The sequence below is a fragment of the Agrilus planipennis genome, unplaced genomic scaffold (genome assembly GCF_000699045.2).
Source record: "Agrilus planipennis isolate EAB-ADULT unplaced genomic scaffold, Apla_2.0 scaffold66, whole genome shotgun sequence".
Taxonomy (NCBI): Eukaryota; Metazoa; Arthropoda; class Insecta; order Coleoptera; family Buprestidae; genus Agrilus; species Agrilus planipennis.
In genome coordinates, this window is record NW_020438868.1 from 714747 (window position 1) to 735472 (window position 20726).

At 39.4% G+C, this 20726-nt stretch overlaps 1 protein-coding gene across 1 annotated transcript in view; it reads left to right on the forward strand.

Moving 5' to 3' along the window:
* The window catches only part of LOC108734674 (sushi, von Willebrand factor type A, EGF and pentraxin domain-containing protein 1), a 46701-nt gene that overhangs the window by 25683 nt on the left and 292 nt on the right, over positions 1-20726 (forward strand). The window contains exons 5-40 of the mRNA XM_025976250.1: positions 6875-7062; positions 7404-7544; positions 7632-7861; positions 8228-8581; positions 8647-8851; positions 8913-9082; positions 9143-9311; positions 9376-9921; positions 9985-10161; positions 10227-10429; positions 10497-11117; positions 11180-11303; positions 11358-11539; positions 11598-12372; positions 12436-12801; positions 12865-13103; positions 13163-13376; positions 13433-13903; positions 13963-14804; positions 14869-15196; positions 15256-15617; positions 15694-15887; positions 15949-16328; positions 16386-16551; positions 16610-16861; positions 16920-17223; positions 17288-17525; positions 17588-17800; positions 17864-18149; positions 18583-18660; positions 18776-18966; positions 19027-19200; positions 19262-19725; positions 19791-19941; positions 20000-20198; positions 20260-20622. Coding sequence (XP_025832035.1) covers positions 6875-7062; positions 7404-7544; positions 7632-7861; positions 8228-8581; positions 8647-8851; positions 8913-9082; positions 9143-9311; positions 9376-9921; positions 9985-10161; positions 10227-10429; positions 10497-11117; positions 11180-11303; positions 11358-11539; positions 11598-12372; positions 12436-12801; positions 12865-13103; positions 13163-13376; positions 13433-13903; positions 13963-14804; positions 14869-15196; positions 15256-15617; positions 15694-15887; positions 15949-16328; positions 16386-16551; positions 16610-16861; positions 16920-17223; positions 17288-17525; positions 17588-17800; positions 17864-18149; positions 18583-18660; positions 18776-18966; positions 19027-19200; positions 19262-19725; positions 19791-19941; positions 20000-20198; positions 20260-20622 — 10560 coding nt within the window. The remainder of the gene's footprint in view (positions 1-6874; positions 7063-7403; positions 7545-7631; positions 7862-8227; positions 8582-8646; positions 8852-8912; positions 9083-9142; positions 9312-9375; positions 9922-9984; positions 10162-10226; positions 10430-10496; positions 11118-11179; positions 11304-11357; positions 11540-11597; positions 12373-12435; positions 12802-12864; positions 13104-13162; positions 13377-13432; positions 13904-13962; positions 14805-14868; positions 15197-15255; positions 15618-15693; positions 15888-15948; positions 16329-16385; positions 16552-16609; positions 16862-16919; positions 17224-17287; positions 17526-17587; positions 17801-17863; positions 18150-18582; positions 18661-18775; positions 18967-19026; positions 19201-19261; positions 19726-19790; positions 19942-19999; positions 20199-20259; positions 20623-20726) is intronic.

Below are 20726 nucleotides of genomic sequence, written 5' to 3' on the forward strand. Positions count from 1 at the left end.
ACCGTGTTTAATTTTTAAAATAAACAATATTCAAACCATAAACTCTAACGTAATTGTTATCTGTCTTTACAATAATTCCTTTTTAAACAAAAACAAATCAAGGTTACCCTATTTCGCTACACTCTTTCAGAAATTTGAATTTAATATTCGATTTTCGTTTATCCCAACTTTACACGGAACCAGTGTAAACTAAGCTTTTCGTTCGTGCTCTAGATTATTATTATTTTAATCTAAATGCTCCCTAAGTTATTTTCAAGATTCTTTTAAACCTAATATAATATAGAAGTTCAAAGTATGAACTCTAACAACAAGTTACAAGTTTGGTAATATCACATTCAGTTATCACACATTATATATGTGTTTACCAATAAAATTTTAAAGGAATCCAAAATAGTATTATAGTTCCATTATTAAATACACTTTTTAACACAATTTAAATAATAATGGACGTAATTAAATGAATGTAATAAGCTATTTAAAATTTTTCTAACTGTAGATAGTTAACCGCCCATAATACACGAACCTATTAGTGCATAACATATTACATTCACGAAAAACAACAAAGTCTTTTTGTGACTAAAACTACTAAGTACTTTGAATTTTCACCAATGACCTCAAACAAAATTCGCTAAGCAATTTGTTTCTTACAATTAATATACGTTTCTATTGAATAACAATAATAATAGCAACAGCAGAAAAATTATTGTCTTTTACAAGTCAGGTATTAAAAACTAATTTTACATGTGTCTACAACTTTAAATTGTTACCTATTAGTTACAAATAAATTAACTCACACTTAGATTCCGTTACCTTTTTATGGTCCCCATAACATATTTATAGTCTGTGTTAATTTGTTTTTGATTTCAAAAAATGCACACACAGGGACTGAATTATACACGATTACTAATTATCCTAACTTTTTGATTCCTAATTAGTCTCGACTAAATCCATACATAATCTTCAATGCAACATTGACACGAGCTAAGATACATGTAATAAAATATAACTGCAATTAAACTAGGCAGTTTAAAATCGACTCAAACTGTTATATGCATATGTACAGAGTCCTGTTATTATATCTATCATTTCAGAAATAACTTCAGTTACTTTTACGGCTTAACTGGCGCACAACCTGCTCTTGAAGCTCTAGTTGTTTTGTTGTTTATTTGCACTTTACAAGAAAAAAATAATGATAGCTACCATTACCACAAAGCGCATTGTGATATTAACTAAGCTGAAAAAACAGTTTCAAAAGAATGTACAAGATCTTAATAAGAGTCACATGCTAAACGTCCAAGTAATTTGAACTTATCATAGTTAAACAGGTAGCAGAAGGAAACTGATGACAAACAATTCAGAATTAAGTGTATTAATTTTTGAAATAATTTTACTCACTACAGATAACTCAAATTAATGTGGAAAAAATTTTGGTGCAGTAGCACTTCCTTGCCGGGAATCGAACCCGAGCTCCTGGTATCGTCGGTGTTGTTGTTGTTACCTATTTATACCTTAGTGGTAGAGTAATGGTGCGTAAAACCAAGAGCAGGGGTTCGAATCCCAGCAAGGAAGTGAGAGCAGCGATAATTTTTCCTCATTAATTTGAGGTTATCTGTATTGCGTATTAATTCACTAATTAAAACTACAAAATTCAATGTACCTCAATTCAAAATTACTTGTAACTTGAAAAAATCTCTAACGTAATTACCTTAACACAGATGGTATATGACTATCTAGAGCCTACTTTTTTAAACAATAAAGTAAATAACATCAGAGTCTCTCAGCTAATACTGTCAGACAGAAATAGAAAACCTAAGAGATTTATACTTAACTATTGTACGATAATTTTCCATGTAGTAACATTGTTATAATTATTGTGATCAACTTTTAAGATAATTCTTACATATTCAAATTAAAGTATCCTACGTAATTTACTTATTTAATTTCTGCACGATTTAGGTTTAATTTTAGATTTTTGTTTGCCCCAACTTTACACAGAACAAGTGTGAACTAAGCTTTTCGTTCACGCAGCTTTGTAAGTACATCCTTGTTCGACTCAACTAATCGACCCTATTGGTATCGCACTTCTACTAATGCCTAGTATAAATTTAGAAACAGTACAATGTGATTTCGTACAAATGTACGTCAGCATACCAAAAAATCTATTAATGATGGTAAATAAAAGATTATCATTTCTTTACGCCCTCGGGCTTGCTTTAGAAAGTGGATATTTGCATATAGAAGTTCAATATTGCTAGTGTGTTAATGTTACTACGAGGGTGGATTGATAAGTTTCCGGCCTGACCAAGAAAAACAAGGTTTTTAAAAATTTTTTTTTTTTATTTCTCAACATAATCTCCTCCAAGGCTGATACATTTCTCATAGCGGTGTTCCAGTCTATTAATGCCATCTCTATAGACTGATTCGTCAAGCTCCTCAAAATAACCATTTACAGCTTCGATTACTTCTTCATTGTCCGCAAATCTCTTACCGCCAAGCCATTTTTTGAGATTAGGGAACAGAAAATAGTCACTCGGGGCTAGGTCTGGAGAGTAAGGAGGGTGCGGCATCAATTCAAACTTTAGATCGTTGATTTTAGCCGTCGCAACGATTGACGTGTGCGCTGGTGCGTTATCGTGATGAAACAAGATTTTTTTCTTCGCCAGATGAGGTCGTTTAATTTTCACCTCGTGGCTCAAACGTTGCAATAAGTCTGCGTAGTATTGACCAGTGATAGTATTACCCTTTGCAAGGTAATCAATGTATATAATACCTCTTGCATCCCAAAAAACAGTAGCCATAACCTTGTTCGCCGAAAAAATTGTTTTTGCCTTCTTTGGAGTTGGTTCCCCTGGTCCAATCCACTGTTTAGACTGTTCTTTGGTTTCAGGAGTGTAGTGGTGGACCCACGTTTCGTCAACGGTTACGAATCGACGCAAAAATTCGCTTGGATTACGCTTATACAATGACAAATTTGCGGTAGAAATGTTTTTTCGAATCAATTTTTGGTCGACTGTTAGCAAACGCGGCACCCATCTTGCACAGAGCTTTTCCATATGCAAATGTTGGTGCAAAATATGTTGCACACGTTCATATGACATCTTACAGGTCTCAGCTATCTCACGCACTTTCAATCTGCGGTCTCCCAGCACTATTTGATGAATTTTTTCGATCATATCTGGAGTTGTGACCTCAACGGGGCGTCCTGAGCGAGGCCCATCAGAGGTGCTCACACGACCCTTTTTAAACTCGGAAACCCACTGCTTAACGGTTGAATATGACGGGGAGGATGTCCCCAGTGTTGAGTCCATCTCTTTTTTAATTTCCTTCGGCGTTAACCCCTTCAAATAAAAGTATTTGATGACAGCACGATTTTCCTGCTTTTCCATTTTTACGAAAACCACAGAGGCGTCTTGTTCAGCGTGCTGTCAAACCTACACTAGCAAGGAGATCGGGCTGAAACTATAGCTACAAGCTATCCAAGGATGGTACTATAGAATGTCACCTCAAGGTAGGCCTAGTGGCGTCATCTCTTGGTTAGGCCGGAAACTTATCAATCCACCCTCGTAAATGTTTACAATGCTTACTAAACCTACGCACGAGTTTCTAAAAGTACTGTACTAGTTTACAATATAGCACTTAAGTTCCCTATAACGTTAACCGCCACAAATAATAATGAAAGCAACATTTTATTAATAATAGTCAATTTAATTTTCATGGTTAAAATTAAAAATAAAAAAACAACAAATTAGTAAATCGATGCTTTGTGGTTTATTTTGAGGTAAACTTATTTAACGCTTCAATAACTCTGTCTTAAAAAAAAAAAACTTGCAAAAAGGGCATCATCATCATCACAACTTCGAATAAATGCTGATGTACTTGTACAACCTTCAGTCAAAACATTTCCTTCGATATCATATTGATAATTTGGTGCTAAAGTGAAACCAATCTGTCAATAAAATGAGACACTCTTGAAGCTCCTGTCGTAGCAACTTTTTAATGTCGAGGAGGTCAAAGACCGACAAAAAAGATGAAAAGTGGGTCACAATAATCAACATCGATGGAAAGCAATTTCATCAAAACCAACAGTACAGACTTTAAAAATCGCCCCTCTCTTATAAACCTGTAATTTAATTTAATTGTTCATATATTCGGTAACTAGAACTCACCTGAATAAATGTTACTACAAAAGCCCTTCGTAGGTTTGAACCTAACTACTAATTCCTCTATTTGGGACAAGAATTGGGTTTTGCTACACGACTATTAAATTGGAATTCATTCGGTCGGTCAGTTGTTGTTAGTTGTTTCTTTAGCCAATAAAGGAAACCCAATTAGTACTTAATGTACAAAATTTCTCGTTACTAGAGTACCCGATGATTATAATGATGGTTTGCAGTAATAACTAGCAATAATGATCGCGCTCTAGATGTCTTATGAGCCATGACGATGATGCTGTGGAGTAGTAAGTGGCTTGCAACGCCTTTGGAATTCGATATGGAACACCAAAGACGGAATTACATGCAATTTGTTTATTCTTATGAACTATCACATCCGTTACTTAATATTTGTTAATTTGAAAAAGGCCAATAAGAGTAAAATTTACAAAAGGCTTGAAGCACATCCATCCAATTGTAATTCCTTATTCTTGAAGAATACCTAGCAGTACGTTACTCTCCAGTTATCTTTCATTGAAACATGGTCAATCTAAGTAGGTTTTTAACTTTCTTGTTGTAATAATATTATACTAACCAGGGAGGTACCATAATATCTCAATGGTATTTTAGACCATTAAATGATTGAAGAGAATTAATTTTGAGGAACTGGTGGATCGGTAAATATGCCAACTAGAAACTTATTCTCAATGTACGCAATTGAACATACTACATGGAGCATGATCATTATTATACTTAATTAACATTTNCTGCGGCGATTGGTCCGACGAGATAGACTGCCCCACTAACTGTAATTACTACATGGCCAGTAGCGGAGATGTTGTTGAAAGTCCTTATTATCCCCACAAATACGCTCCCCTCACCAACTGCAAGTGGACTCTGGAGGGCCCGCAGGGGCATAATATTCTTCTACAGGTACGTCCGTCGGAAATTGCTAGGCTAGCGTGGCGATTAAAATTGCAAATAAAGGATTACATAAGCGCAACACACGGCATTAGCTAACGCTGAGATATGTACATCTCCTTAATGGATCCACTTGGATGTAGAAACAGTGATTCTGCATTAATATACGATTATAAATCCTGAATCTTTTGATCAGTAACTTGTAGGAAAATATGTTTGAAATAATTATTGCTGTAGTTACGATTGCGATACGTTACTCAGATGTTTGAATAATTCCTTCCCATTTCTTCCACCTGTTCAAAAATTTACAACTGTTATATCCCTACTACTCCTTCCGTCCTAACTTCCTAGATATCTAAAATCAGCCACTAATAATAGCTTGTAAAGTATTAAATATCTATTCTCTAAGATAAATTAACACATGGCTACCCATTCCGAATGTCAGTTTAATTCACATTCTTGTCTCATATTTGCATAACTTTCTCATACCTCAAGTTAGGTAACGTTTCAGTTGAAATTATTATCCGCTTTATTCAAGCATTTTCGCTCGCTCAACCATAAAACACTTTTGCGTCGAATTTATAGCAGCGCGGCGATAAATAAAATTATCAGATTAAACCCATTAAAGTTGGTCATGTATGGTGCTTACACACCTAACCGCCATTACCGGAATTACCTACTGGGTGCACTTAAGTTAGAGACGCATTACACTTGCGTGAGTTTTAACAAAAGCACCATGCAGCACCTACTCTTATTTAATATGATTTACAAGCTGATATTTACCTGGTGTATAGGAAACTGTGAAATATGGGACAGCGTTGTGTTCACTTGAATTCTTCATCGAAATGTGACACACATTCTTCGTCACAGTTTATTATTTTGGTTTTTAAGCTGTTTCACATTGTCGCCAGCAATTTCATTGCCCACTGAATTAAATAAGAAATGTCACAAGATTTGGAATTACACCACAAACAAGTTCGTAATACATTTTTGGAATTATCGTGTAATGTTCTGCAATTCGGCTAATTTCAACAAGAAACCGAACGTGTACATACTCATTACTCAATGCTGCCATCTATTGGGTTATTATGAATACACATAAGAGACTGTTTCTCATTTTTGTTAGGCAAATTTTCTTGATAAATATTTTTTTTATTGGAGCCCATGAAAGAAATATGATTTTGGTCATCCAAGTTAATCTAGAGCGGTAACTATTACATGACGACAATTAAAAATAAATGGGTGAATAAATAACTATTTATTGTTATAATAACGTGAAAATTACGTGGAAAACTATGCACTCCTTTCCTGTCTCTCACTTCTTATTGACACTTCCAGTAATTGCTAAAATTGCAATATTACCACTATCGTGTGAAACAGGACCTCATTATACATTTATTTATTTATATGTGAAACTAAGGAAGCTACTACTTACAACTAAAACTAAGTGGCTATTTTATTCTAAACATCGACGCCATATTGAAAAAAATATCCGCATCCATCTGTCTGTATCACATCATATCTGTATCTAGATCTAGACAGTGTACTAAACATGAGAGAAACGCTTTGAGCATATAATTTAATACTTACACATTTCAGAAGTATTCTGTTTAGTTTCTAAAGTACTAATATAACCAACAATTGATAAAAAAACATGAAGCATTGATGTGCTGCCTACCAGCCACTAGACTAAATTTACTCTGTTCTAAAGTATGCATCCGTTTTCACTCAAAGAATCGTGAATGTCGTGACTGGAACCCATCATACACTCTTTAAACGTTGATCACTTTTGTATTTTTCAGGTATGGAAGTGACTTAATGGCAGTGGAATCTTATAGCGAAAACAACCTGACGGCGTCCATAGCGTCATCAACCGTCCCATTGGACAGGAGAGGCATAAGTCATTACTGGCTCGGTTTGGCCTCCTTAGATGACCTAAGAACGAACACCTTGGAGTCAGCGGCTGGTACACTCGTTTCACAATATTCAGGTATTCACAAGAACTGTTATTCTCATGCCTTCCATTAGCATCTCCGGTATATCGCGACGAGCAATCATCGTCTCATAAAACAAACATCCTTGTCTAAAATGAAAGCCACACAATAAACAACATGTAATCCATCTTCTCTTTTATGTCTAATCTTGATGTATTTATCCAGATTACGAAATCCATTCGGCGCTTTTCAAAATTTAATCTACAACATGATTTATCCTTTTGGTTTTTTTTATTTGAAATTAACACCGTGAATGAGTATCTAGTCTTCAAAGGTCTTTTTTAATACTTATTCCAATAATAAAAATGACGGAACATCAACTAATCTTTTATGTCAGGTTTTTGGTCCCTAAAACAACCAGATCCTAGTGCCGGAGAATGCGTGGACGTATCAATAACAGAAGAAACTCAATCATGGGAGCTGTCAACTTGTGAAAGCCTTTTACCGTTTATGTGCAGAACAAGAGCCTGCCCAAAAGGTAAACCGAAACAAAGACAATGCGTTTTTATTTGCATATTTTAGAAAAATATTTAGATATAAAAGACTTTCTTTTGAAATTCACCAGGCGCATTCCATTGTTCCAACGGGAATTGTATAAATGACGCTTTCAAATGTGACAAACAGAACGACTGCGGCGATTGGTCCGACGAGATAGACTGCCCCACTAACTGTAATTACTACATGGCCAGTAGCGGAGATGTTGTTGAAAGTCCTTATTATCCCCACAAATACGCTCCCCTCACCAACTGCAAGTGGACTCTGGAGGGCCCGCAGGGGCATAATATTCTTCTACAGGTACGTCCGTCGGAAATTGCTAGGCTAGCGTGGCGATTAAAATTGCAAATAAAGGATTACATAAGCGCAACACACGGCATTAGCTAACGCTGAGATATGTACATCTCCTTAATGGACCCACTTGGATGTAGAAACAGTGATTCTGCATTAATATACGATTATAAATCCTGAATCTTTTGATCAGTTACTTGTAGGAAAACATGTTTGAAATAATTATTGCTGTAGTTACGATTGCGATACGTTACTCAGATGTTTGAATAATTTCTTCCCATTTCTTCCACCTGTTCAAAAATTTACAACTGATTTATATGAAGTTCCTTAACAACTTCTTGATCTTCCCATTTTGAGTCATTGGCGTCTTTCTAGTTCCAAGAATTCGAAACGGAAAAGAGTTTTGACACAGTCCAGATTTTGGTGGGAGGCAGAACCGAAGACACCTCAGTTAATTTGGCAACACTTTCCGGTAAACAAGATCTCACAAACAGGTCCTTCGTGTCGGCGTCTAATTTCATGATCATCAAATTCAGCACCGATGCTTCAGTAGAAAGAAAGGGATTCCGCGCAAGTTGGAAAACGGAACCTCAAACATGCGGGGGGACCCTTAGAGCAACTCCTCAAGGACAAGTTCTGTATTCTCCCGGATATCCTGAACAATATCCTGGAGGCCTCGAATGTTTATATATAGTTCAAGCGCAACCTGGACGAATAATAACTTTGGAGGTACCTATACCAAATTCGATATAAGGTATGGTTGTGTACTTATGATTAACTCTTCAATTGATTAGGTTGATGATTTGGATCTCGACGAAGGAAGAGATTACATTTTGGTAAGAGATGGCGATTCTCCAAAAAGTCAAATAATCGCAAGACTGACGGGCAGTTTGGAAAACAACCAAAGAGTAATCATATCAACGAATAATTTATTGTACCTGTACTTGAGAACTAGTCTGGGTGATTCTAACAGAGGCTTCAGGATCAGATATGCTCAAGGTAAAGATGTTTCTAAAATACAATCCGATGACAATCCTATCAATTAATTATGTTTGATTAGGATGCAGAGCTACTATTGCTGCGAGAAATGGAACGGTAATGTCTCCAGCCTTTGGTCTAAGTAATTATCCTAGCAATCAGGAATGTCTTTACAAAATAAGAAATCTCGCTGGAAGTCCTCTATCGCTTAAATTTGATGATTTTGATGTTGACAAGTCCGACTTTGTACAGGTAATTACACCGGCATAAGCGCCATTATGAATTGTTGGTGTAACTTTCTAATTGCTTTAGGTATACGATGGCGCAACGACAAGTGGATTACGACTCCATCCTGGAAAAGGATTTACTCAAAATTCTAATCCGAAAATCACCCTTACAGCATCCAGTGGTGAAATGTTGATCCGTTTTAACACTGACGCTTTACATAACGCCAAGGGATGGTCGGCTACTTTTTCAGCAGGTAGATAATTAATTAATCGTTTATATCAAATCGTTCTAGTAAACACACCCATTGTGTCTTTCAGACTGTCCACCTTTACAACCGGGAATAGGAGCTCTTGCATCAAGCAGGGATACAGCGTTCGGCACCATTATTACCTTCACATGTCCAACTGGTCAGGAATTTGCCACAGGCCGTTCCAGAATCACTACCCAGTGTTTGCTCGGTGGTAATTGGTCTATCACTTACATTCCAAAATGTCAAGAGGTTTATTGCGGTCCAGTGCCACAGATAGACAACGGATTTTCAACTGGATCTACAAATGTAACGTACAGGGGTGAAGCAATGTACCAATGCTATGCGGGATTTGCGTTTCCCACTGGCCAGCCGATTGAAAAGATCTCTTGTCTTGCCGATGGACGATGGGAAAAGAAACCGTCATGTCTGGCTTCCCAATGTCCCACATTACCTGACGTACCACATGCAAACATAACAATTTTGAATGGACTTGGACGAAGTTATGGTACAATTGTTCGATACGAATGTGATCCAGGTTACGTTAGAAGTGGTCACCCGGTTATATTGTGTATGAGCAACGGTACATGGTCCGGCGATGTTCCCACATGTTCAAGTAAGTCATTTACCGCAATTAGTATGGATTTTATTTTAATAGAAATAATTGTTTTGTTTCTAGGAGCCAGATGTTCAGTATTCCCCGATATTAAGAACGGATTCATAACAGACACCGCTAGACAATACTTTTATACAGATGAAGCAAGAGTTCAATGTCATAAAGGATATAAACTCATAGGAAGTGGAACTATTCGATGCACTGAAAATCAGGAATTTAGTACACCTCCTAAGTGCGAAGGTAAACTACTACTAGCATAATGCCCCTAGTTTAAGGAAAACAAAGTAGTAACTTTCTTCTTTCAGATATCAACGAGTGTATCAACAATCAATGCGATGCCGTATCTACTGAGTGTATCAACGCACCTGGTTCATTCTCCTGCAAATGCAGAAAAGGATTCTCTCCGACTTTAGAATGTAGACCAGTAGGCGACTTAGGCCTTATCAACGGTGGCATTCCTGACAGCTCCATTTCAGTTTCTAGTACAGAGGATGGATATGATAAGAACGTATGTTATTTAAATTGTACTGTAGTACATCACATCCAATTAACAAAAATCATGTTTTCAATTGTAGATGATACGATTAGGAAGTAAAGGTTGGTGTGGAAGCCTAGCGGAACCAGGTGCGAACTGGGTTATGGTAGACTTGAAGGCACCAACTGTCATCAGAGGATTCAGAACAATGAGCGTAGGCAGAGATGATGGAATGCTGGCTTTCACGTCAGCTGTAAGAATCCAATACACAAACGACCTCACAGATGTGTTCAAAGACTACCGGAATCCGGATGGAACGGCCGTAGAATTCAGAATTTTGGAACCCACATTGTCTGTTCTCAATCTACCAATGCCAATTGAAGCCCAATACGTTAAATTTAAAATACAAGACTACGTGATCGCACCATGTATTAAATTGGAAATAATGGGTTGTACTCGACTGGAATGTGCCGATATAAACGAATGTGCTGTGGATAATGGAGGTTGCGATCAAAAATGTATCAACACCGCAGGTGATTACTCATGTGGATGTAACGTCGGCTACGAACTGTATACAAAAAATGGTACTGCTGGATATCTAATTGAATCAACCGAAAATGGAATACGAGACGGAGACATCTACCAAGTAAACAAATCTTGCGTTCCTATACAATGTCCAACTTTACTTCCTCCAGAAAACGGAGCACTTTTAGCAACGAAGGTATATCCAGTATCAAGTATTCCCAATTGCCACTATATTCACTAAAGAATTATCATTTACAGGAAAAATATCATTTTGGAGATTTGGTTAAATTCCAGTGTGATTTTGGATATATTATGGCCGGATCTTCGTCACTTCTTTGTACTTCCACGGGAGCTTGGAACGGATCAGTCCCCGAATGTCAATGTATAAAACAATATCTCTAAAGAAAATTCGTTTTGTTCACGTTCTTATTTTTAGATGCCCAGTGCGTATCTCTACCGGATTCCAAAAACGAAGGACTAAGTGTTCTTCGTGCTGATGAGGCCAGTGTCCTAGTACCATTTAGAGAAAATATAACGTTGAATTGTGGCGCTCCTGGACGTAATCTTAGGAAAACCGTAACATCAAACTTCAGGCAATGCGTTTATGATCCAAAACCCGTTAGTAAAACTGTTGTTTATTTAAAATTTTAATCTTTTAATTGTCCTTTTTTAACAGGGTCTTCCAGACTATTGGCTAAGTGGTGCTCAGCCGGCCTGTCCAAGAGCAAACTGCGGCAAACCACAGCCAACCCCCGGTGCTGAATACGGTCAATACGTTGATACCCGCTATCAATCTTCCTTCTTCTTCGGTTGCCAGAATACCTTTAAGCTCGCAGGTCAAAGCAGTAAACACGACAATGTCGTCCGATGTCAGTCCAACGGTGTGTGGGACTTTGGAGATCTTCGTTGCGAAGGTCCCGTGTGCGAAGATCCTGGCAGACCCAGCGACGGAATCCAAAACGCAAGAAGTTATGAGCAGGGTTCAGAAGTCCATTTTGGATGTAATCGACCCGGATATATTCTTATCAATCCACGACCCATCACATGCATCCGCGAACCGGAATGTAAAGTTGTTAGGCCTCTTGGCCTTGCTTCTGGAAGAATACCAGACTCAGCAATCAATGCAACAAGCGAGAGACCAAACTATGAAGCTAGAAACGTCCGTCTAAATTCAGTCACAGGTTGGTGCGGCAAAGAGGAAGCTTTTACTTATGTTAGTGTCGATCTAGGTAAAGTGTATCGTGTAAAGGCGATCCTTGTGAAAGGCGTTGTTACCAACGACATCGTTGGACGACCGACAGAAATCCGATTCTTCTATAAACAGGCCGAAAGTGAAAATTATGTCGTTTACTTCCCCAATTTCAATTTAACCATGAGAGATCCTGGAAATTACGGTGAACTTGCTATGATTTCGCTTCCGAAATACGTGCAAGCCCGTTTTGTTATTTTAGGTAATTCATTTTTGTGTAATCACCATCTCGTTTTCGTGACTCCTAATTAAAACCAATTTTTAGGAATTGTTAGTTACATGGATAACGCTTGTTTGAAATTTGAACTTATGGGATGCGACGAGCCTGATGTTGAACCTCTCCTTGGATACGATTACGGCTACTCGCCTTGCGTTGATAATGAAACTCCTGTTTTCCAAAATTGTCCACAGTTACCGGTCGTGGTTCAGAAAGATGCAAACGGTGGCTTACTTCCTGTTAACTTTACCGAACCCACAGCCGTTGACAACTCAGGAAGCATAGCTCGACTTGAAATAAAGCCACAACATTTCAAAACCCCAACCCACGTCTTCCACGACACAGTGGTTAAATATGTGGCGTTTGATTATGATGGAAATGTTGCCATTTGTGAAATTAATATCACAGTTCCAGGTAACACACATTGAATTTTAAGTGAAAAGCAACATCAAATGCAATTTATCCTTATCCTTTTAGATAATACACCTCCTCTTCTGAGTTGCCCTCAGAGTTATGTGATAGAGTTGGTGGACAGACAGGACAGTTACACAGTAAACTTCAATGAAACTAGAAGAAGGATCAATGCTTCCGATTCATCAGGCGAAGTTTACATAGCATTCGTACCAGAAAGAGCTACCATACCCATCGGTTCCTTTGAAAATGTTACTGTATTCGCTAGTGATAAATATGGAAACAAAGCCATGTGTCACTTCCAGGTACAATCTATATTCTTTTCTTCCCACTTAATTATAAAATAATTCCCATTGGTCTATAGGTAATGGTTAAACCGACCCCGTGTGTGGACTGGGAACTTAAGCCTCCAGTTAATGGAGCAATCAATTGTCTTCCTGGCGACAAAGGCCTCCAATGTATAGCTACATGTAATCCAGGATATAGGTTCACTGATGGCGAACCTGTAAAGACTTTCACGTGTGACTCCAGAACGCCATGGGCACCGACGTCTGTTGTTCCCGACTGTGTTTCCGAAAGTATGTAAATCATAGTAACTAATCGAGGCTTTCTGGGCTAATCAGAAAATTTTCAGATACCGAGCAAGCAGATTACCATTTGACGGCAACCATAAACTACAGAGCCAATGGTGCGGTGGCGACAGCATGTTTGAACCAATACACCGACCTTATCTCTCAGCATTACGGAAGCTTAAACAATCTTCTATCGCAGCGCTGTTCGGCTGTTAATGTAAACATGAACGTGTCCTTCATAAAAGCCGTACCTTCTCTCATAGAAGAGAATGTCGTTAAAATCGACTTCATTGTCGGCATCATACCGGCCATTCGTCAACCACAACTATATGACCTTTGCGGTTCCACGTTAAATCTCATCTTTGACCTTTCTGTGCCATATGCAAGTGCCGTAATCGAATCGCTACTAAACATATCCGCCATAGGGAACCAATGTCCTCCGCTCAGAGCTCTGAGATCTTCCATTTCCAGAGGATTCACTTGTAACATAGGCGAAGTATTAAACATGGATACAACCGATGTTCCTAGATGCTGTAAGTTATTCGTTTGGCGTTAAAAATTGACATATTTCATATGTAACTCGTTATTTCAGTACACTGTCCTGCCGGAACCTTCGCAGCCGAAAAACAGAAACAATGTACTTATTGTCCAAAAGGTTACTATCAAAACCACGATCGTCAAGGGTCTTGCAAGAGATGTCCAGCCGGCACTTACACTCGAGAACAAGGTTCTAAGAGTATCCACGACTGTATTCCAGTTTGTGGTTATGGAACATATTCTCCAACTGGATTGGTACCGTGTTTGGAATGTCCTAGGAACAGTTACAGTAGCGAGCCACCGGTTAGCGGATTTAAAGATTGTCAGGCATGTCCCGCAAACACCTTCACCTTCCAACCCGCTGCTCCTGCTAAAGAGCTATGTAGACCCAAATGCGGACCTGGAATGTATTCCAGTACAGGTCTAGCTCCTTGCTCTTTATGTCCTAAGAACTTCTACCAACCCAAACCAGGATCAGATACATGTATCGAATGTCCTACAAACACACAAACTGAAGGACCCGGTGCCACAGGAAGGGAGCAATGTTTACCGATTCAATGTACAGACAACGCATGTCAACATGGAGGACTCTGCATACCACTTGGTCACGGAATTCAGTGCTTCTGTCCTGCAGGGTTTTCAGGACGTCGTTGCGAAATCGACATTGATGAATGTTCATCACAGCCGTGTTACAATGGAGGCTCATGCATAGACCTTCCACAAGGATACAGATGCCAATGTGCTCCAGGGTACTCTGGAATCAACTGTCAAGAAGAGCGATCTGATTGTAGAAACGATACTTGCCCCGAGCGTGCCATGTGTAAGGATGAGCCAGGATATAACAATTACACTTGCCTTTGTAGATCTGGATACACAGGAATTGATTGCGACATTACCGTTAGTATTTAAACACCCTTAAAATCTTACATTTATTACTAATCAATTGCTTGTGGTATTGTAGATTGATCCTTGCACAGCGAACGGCAATCCTTGCAGTAACGGTGCTACATGCGTTGCATTATTACAAGGACGTTATATGTGTGAATGCCTACCAGGGTGGGAAGGACAACACTGCGAAATTAACACAGACGATTGCGCTGAAAAGCCCTGCCTTCTGGGAGCAAACTGTACAGATCTGGTAGCTGACTTTAGTTGTGCATGTCCTCCAGGTTTTGCCGGAAAGAGGTGTCAAGAAAAGGTGAATTTATGCCGTTCTAACCCTTGCAAAAATGGTATTTGTGTGGACAGGCTATTTAATCACGAATGCGTCTGTAATCCTGGATGGACAGGTACTACTTCGGGATAATCCGTTCCATAATATTTTCACTTCAATATAAATTTCTTACAGGCGAATCTTGTGAAACCAATATGAACGATTGCTCTCCTGATCCTTGCGAAAATGGCGGTCAATGTACCGACCTTGTGGACGATTTTGTCTGTACTTGCGAAGCAGGATTTACTGGAAAACGTTGCCAACACCCGATCGACTTCTGTGCCTCCGAACCTTGTCAAAACGGCGCAAGTTGCGAAAATCAAGTCGACGGATTCACTTGTAAATGCAGACCAGGCTACGTGGGTTTACAGTGCGAAGCTGCAATAGACGAATGCCTCAGTGATCCATGTGATCCTGTAGGAACCGAAAACTGCATCGATTTGGACAACAAGTTCCTATGTGTTTGTAGGGAAGGATTTACTGGCACCCTGTGTGAGGTATTCCTTGTATTCCTTTAAACTATTGCATTAATTTTAATTTTAGCAGGAACTAAACACCGAGTTCCGTTTTTAGGAAAACATTGATGATTGCAAATCTGACCCCTGCTTAAATGGTGGAACATGTCGCGATGAAGTGGGCGCTTATCGTTGCGTATGTAATCCAGGATGGACTGGGGCCAACTGCGAACAAGATATTGGCACATGCCAACTAAGACCTTGTCAAAATGATGCTAAATGTATCAATCTCTTCCAAGACTACTTCTGCGTGTAAGTTACCGTTCATGTAAAACAATAAGACCATTTCTTATTTAGTTTTCTCCTTCTTTAGTTGTCCCTCTGGAACTGATGGTAAACAATGTGAAACAGCACCTCAGCGTTGTATCGGGAATCCTTGCATGCATGGCGGAAAATGCCAAGATTTCGGATCAGGACTTAATTGTTCTTGTTCAAATGACTTCACCGGCGTAGGATGTCAGTACGAATATGACGCATGTTCTGCTGGAGCTTGTCAAAATGGCGCAACATGCACCGACCATGGGGCAGGATTCAAATGTATATGCCCCGCGGGATTTACAGGGAAATATTGCGAAAAAGATATTATCGACTGCAAAGAGAATTCCTGCCCGCCAAGCGCCACTTGTGTGGATTTAATCGGAAGGTTCTACTGCCAATGTCCTTTCAATTTGACAGGAGAAGATTGCAGGAAATGTGAGAACTCTTGCACAGTTAAATGATTGTTTTATTAACTATGTTTGTCTTTCATAGCAATTTCGGTTGACTACGATCTTTACTTCAGCGATGCGACAAGAAGTTCTGCAGCACAGGTAATACCATTCTATACCGGTTCGAAGAGCAGCCTCACAATTGCAATGTGGGTGAGATTCACGCAGAAGGATGAGAACGGAATATTCTTTACACTCTATAGCGTTTCGTAAGTTAGGCCATTAATCCATGCGTAGAAGATTCGTCTTTTGACTTTTGCCTTTTAGCAACAAACATCTGACAATCGACAGGAGAGTCCTCATTCAAATCCATTCCAACGGAGTTCAGGTTTCATTGTTCACTGAGTTGCAAGACGTCTACCTCAGTTACAGAGATTACACCACCATAAATGATGCCCAATGGCATCACATAGCAGTCGTTTGGGATGGAGAAAATGGTGGAGAATTGAAACTCATAACGGAAGGTCTTATCGCCAGTAAAGTAGACGGATATGGAAGCGGAAGAAAACTACCTGAATAGTAGGATAAAGCAGTACAAAACATCTAATCATAATTTTAACACACGTCATCTTTTTAGTGCTTGGGTCACATTGGGAAAACCGAGAACTATTACTCCCAAATCCTACACAGAATCTGGATTCCAAGGACATTTAACAAAAGTACAGATTTGGAGTCGCGCTTTGGATGTTACCAATGAGATACAAAAACAAGTAAGAGACTGCAGAACAGAACCCGTTTTATACAACGGACTGGTGCTCAACTGGGCAGGTTACGAAGACACCACTGGTGGAGTTGAACGAATTGTACCGTCTCAATGTGGTCAAAGAAATTGTCCTCTTGGATATACCGGAAGCAAATGCCAAGATTTAGTGGTAGACAAGGTATTATTATTTACTTCAATTCAACATCGTAACGCTGCTTTACAATTCATTTGTTTCATCGTAGATCCCACCAAAGGTAGAATACTGCCCAGGCGATCTGTGGATCATTGCTAAGAATGGTTCTGCGATAGTTCATTGGGACGAACCGCACTTCAGCGACAACATCGGTGTTGTCAAAGTCCAGGAGAAGAGTAATCACAGACCAGGACAAACTCTCTTATGGGGAATCTACCAAATCGCATATGTTGCCAAAGATGCAGCTGGAAATACAGCTACATGCACATTTAAGGTGTCCGTTCTATGTAAGATAGTTATCGGCGTAGTTTCCTTAATAGTAATTACTTTCAATTCTGAATCATTTTAGCCGAATTTTGCCCAGAATTGGACGATCCTGTTGGAGGAGTCCAGAGTTGTAAAGATTGGGGTGCCGGAGGGCAATTTAAAGTATGTGAAATCGGTTGCAACCCAGGATTACGTTTCTCACAAGACGTTCCCAAATTCTACACTTGCGGAGCCGAAGGATTTTGGAGGCCAACGATGGATCCGAACCTTCCATTAATTTATCCTGCTTGTTCACGTAAGTGACGAAAGATACTCTCAATATTCCTTAAAATATTAGACTGTTAATTTTTCCTTATAGCATCCAAACCAGCCCAAAGGGTGTTCAAAATATCCATGCTCTTCCCAAGTTCTGTACTTTGTAACGAGGCCGGGCAAGGAGTTTTGCGTCAGAAAGTGCGAACGGCTGTTAACTCTCTTAACAGAGACTGGAACTTTTGCTCGTTCTCTGTCGAAGGAACTCGCGAATGCAGGGAACTCGATATCGATGTAAAGTGCGACCACAGAAGCCCCAGAAAAACACGACAAACTACCGACGATGAAGACGAGAGCACTTACGTAATTGATGCTAAAGTACCAGTGGAAAAGTAAGTTACAGACCTTTTTCCTCTGATAATCGTAGGGAAATCCATTACTCACTCTCTTATGCATTAAGGTTTGCCGAAATATTCTTTCGAGTATTTCTCTACTGATTATACTAATACGTACTTAAGATTATCTTCTTCAATCTTGATTATTAGATACACTCAAACTGTCTTCTTGTAGTCTATTATGAGACTTTATCTTCGACTTTACAACAGTATGTCTTGCGAGTGTTTATGAACTGTTACCTACATAATTACCGTATTTTAAACTGAGTACAAATAGTTTGAATTTTATTAGGAAATAAGTCCATATTAATCTTCTCAAGCATAAGCATCTGTGATAATTGTAATGTTGTCTAATCGTTCGTTACATTGCATGCTGTCTGCAAGTAGATTTGTGTAGATTAGTTCTGGCATGTTTTCATTTTCATTGTAGAACCACTCCCATAAATCGCCAGGAACGTCAACAAACCAGCGATACCTACAACGTAGAAATTTCCTTCCCAGCCATCAAGTAAGCACTTACTTTGCACGTTATTGTTGTAGTTGGATGCATTAGATTCTACATAATTTTTTAATGCCATTTTTTCATTGTTACCTTCCTTTAATTGCAACAATTTCACTTTAAGCGACCCTGTAATCAATTCCAACACCAACGAACGCGCCACAGTACAAAGACTATTGCAAAAACTCATTCTGGAAGATGATGAGTTTGATGTCCACGAAATCTTACCCAATACAGTACCTGATCCTGCATCATTACTTCTTGAATCCGACTATGCATGTCCATCAGGTCAAGTTGTGATGGCCCCTGATTGCGGTAAGCTTATAAACGCTCACAAACTCTAGAGTAGTTTAGCAACTGTTGCTTTTATTACAGTTCCATGCGCCGTGGGCACATATTTCAACAAAACTACCGCCAAATGCATCCCATGTGCTGTGGGAACGTACCAAAGCGAAACTGGACAGTTACAATGTTCCCCATGCCCCATAATCGCTGGAAGATCTGGAGTAACAATTGGACCAGGAGCAAGAAGTGCAGCAGATTGTAAAGGTACCTAATCACTAATGTTAAGTAGTTTTGAAGTACTTCTCCAACTGTAAATCTTTTGCAGAACGTTGTCCAGCTGGTAAATATTTCGACCATGAGGCGGGACTTTGTCGCAGCTGCGGTCATGGATTCTACCAACCTGACGAAGGATCGTTCACATGTAAACTGTGCGGTCTTGGAAAAACTACTCGCACTGCGGAAGCCGTTTCCGAAAAAGAATGTCGCGATGAATGTGGAAGCGGATTGCAATTAGGTCTGGATGGTAAATGCGAAGCTTGTCCAAGAGGCACATACAGGATGCAAGGAGTTCAACCGGTATGCCAAAGTTGTCCACTTGGAAGAACCACACCCAAAATCGGTGCCTCGACGATTGAAGAATGCTCGCTCCCAGTGTGTACCCCAGGAACATATCTAAACGGTACTCTGAACAGCTGCGTATCGTGTAAAAAGGGCTGGTACCAACCGGATTCTCAACAGACATCATGTATTCCTTGTCCACCAAACACTAGCACTAAAGGAGATGCAGCGGTGTGTACACATCCTTCGTGTTTTGATTCGATTCCAAAATGGTAATTTACTAATTCATATTTCAGACCAGCAAAGCGGAATGCACTAATCCATGCGAAATGCAGGGATCAGAGATACACTGCGATGAAAATGCCTACTGTCTTCTCATACCCGAAACCAGCGACTTCAAATGCGAATGTAAACCAGGTTTCAATGGTACCGGAGAATTTTGCTTGGGTAAGAATCCTCTAATATCATTTTTTTGGATGCATTTTTGATAGATGCACTTTTTTAGATCTTTGTGACGGTTACTGTGAAAACGAGGGCGTTTGCGTGAAGGATGTCAGAGGGCAGCCGTCATGTAGATGTATAGGAAGCTTCACTGGTAAACACTGCGCCGAAAAGTCTGAGTTTGCTTATATCGCTGGTGGTATAGCAGCGGCTGTGATTTTGATCATTTTCATCGTCCTCCTAATTTGGATGATTTGTGCCAGGCAAGTAACTTGACACTGCGTTGAACTTATGTAAAATTTTACTTGACACTCTTCACTTCAGATCGACTCATCGAAGAGAACCAAAGAAACTGCTCAGTCCTGCGGCTGACCAAAATGGCTCCCAAGTAAACTTCTACTATGGAGCACCGACGCCATATGCGGAGAGCATTGCTCCAAGTCATCACTCCACCTACGCTCATTATTACGACGACGAAGAGGACGGGTGGGAAATGCCAAACTTCTACAACGAGACTTACATGAAAGAAAGCCTGCACGGAGGGATGAATGGGGGGAAAATGAACAGTCTGGCGAGATCAAACGCCAGTCTTTACGGCACCAAAGAAGACTTGTACGATAGATTAAAAAGGCACGCATATAACGGAAAGAAAGGTTGGTATCTCATCATCATCATCATCATCATAAGGTCGTCAGTCCTAAGACTGGTTGGACACGTACCTCCACTCTTTCCTATCCTGAGCTAAACTTCACATTTCCCTAAAACTAGAACAGCCCACATCCTTAACTATT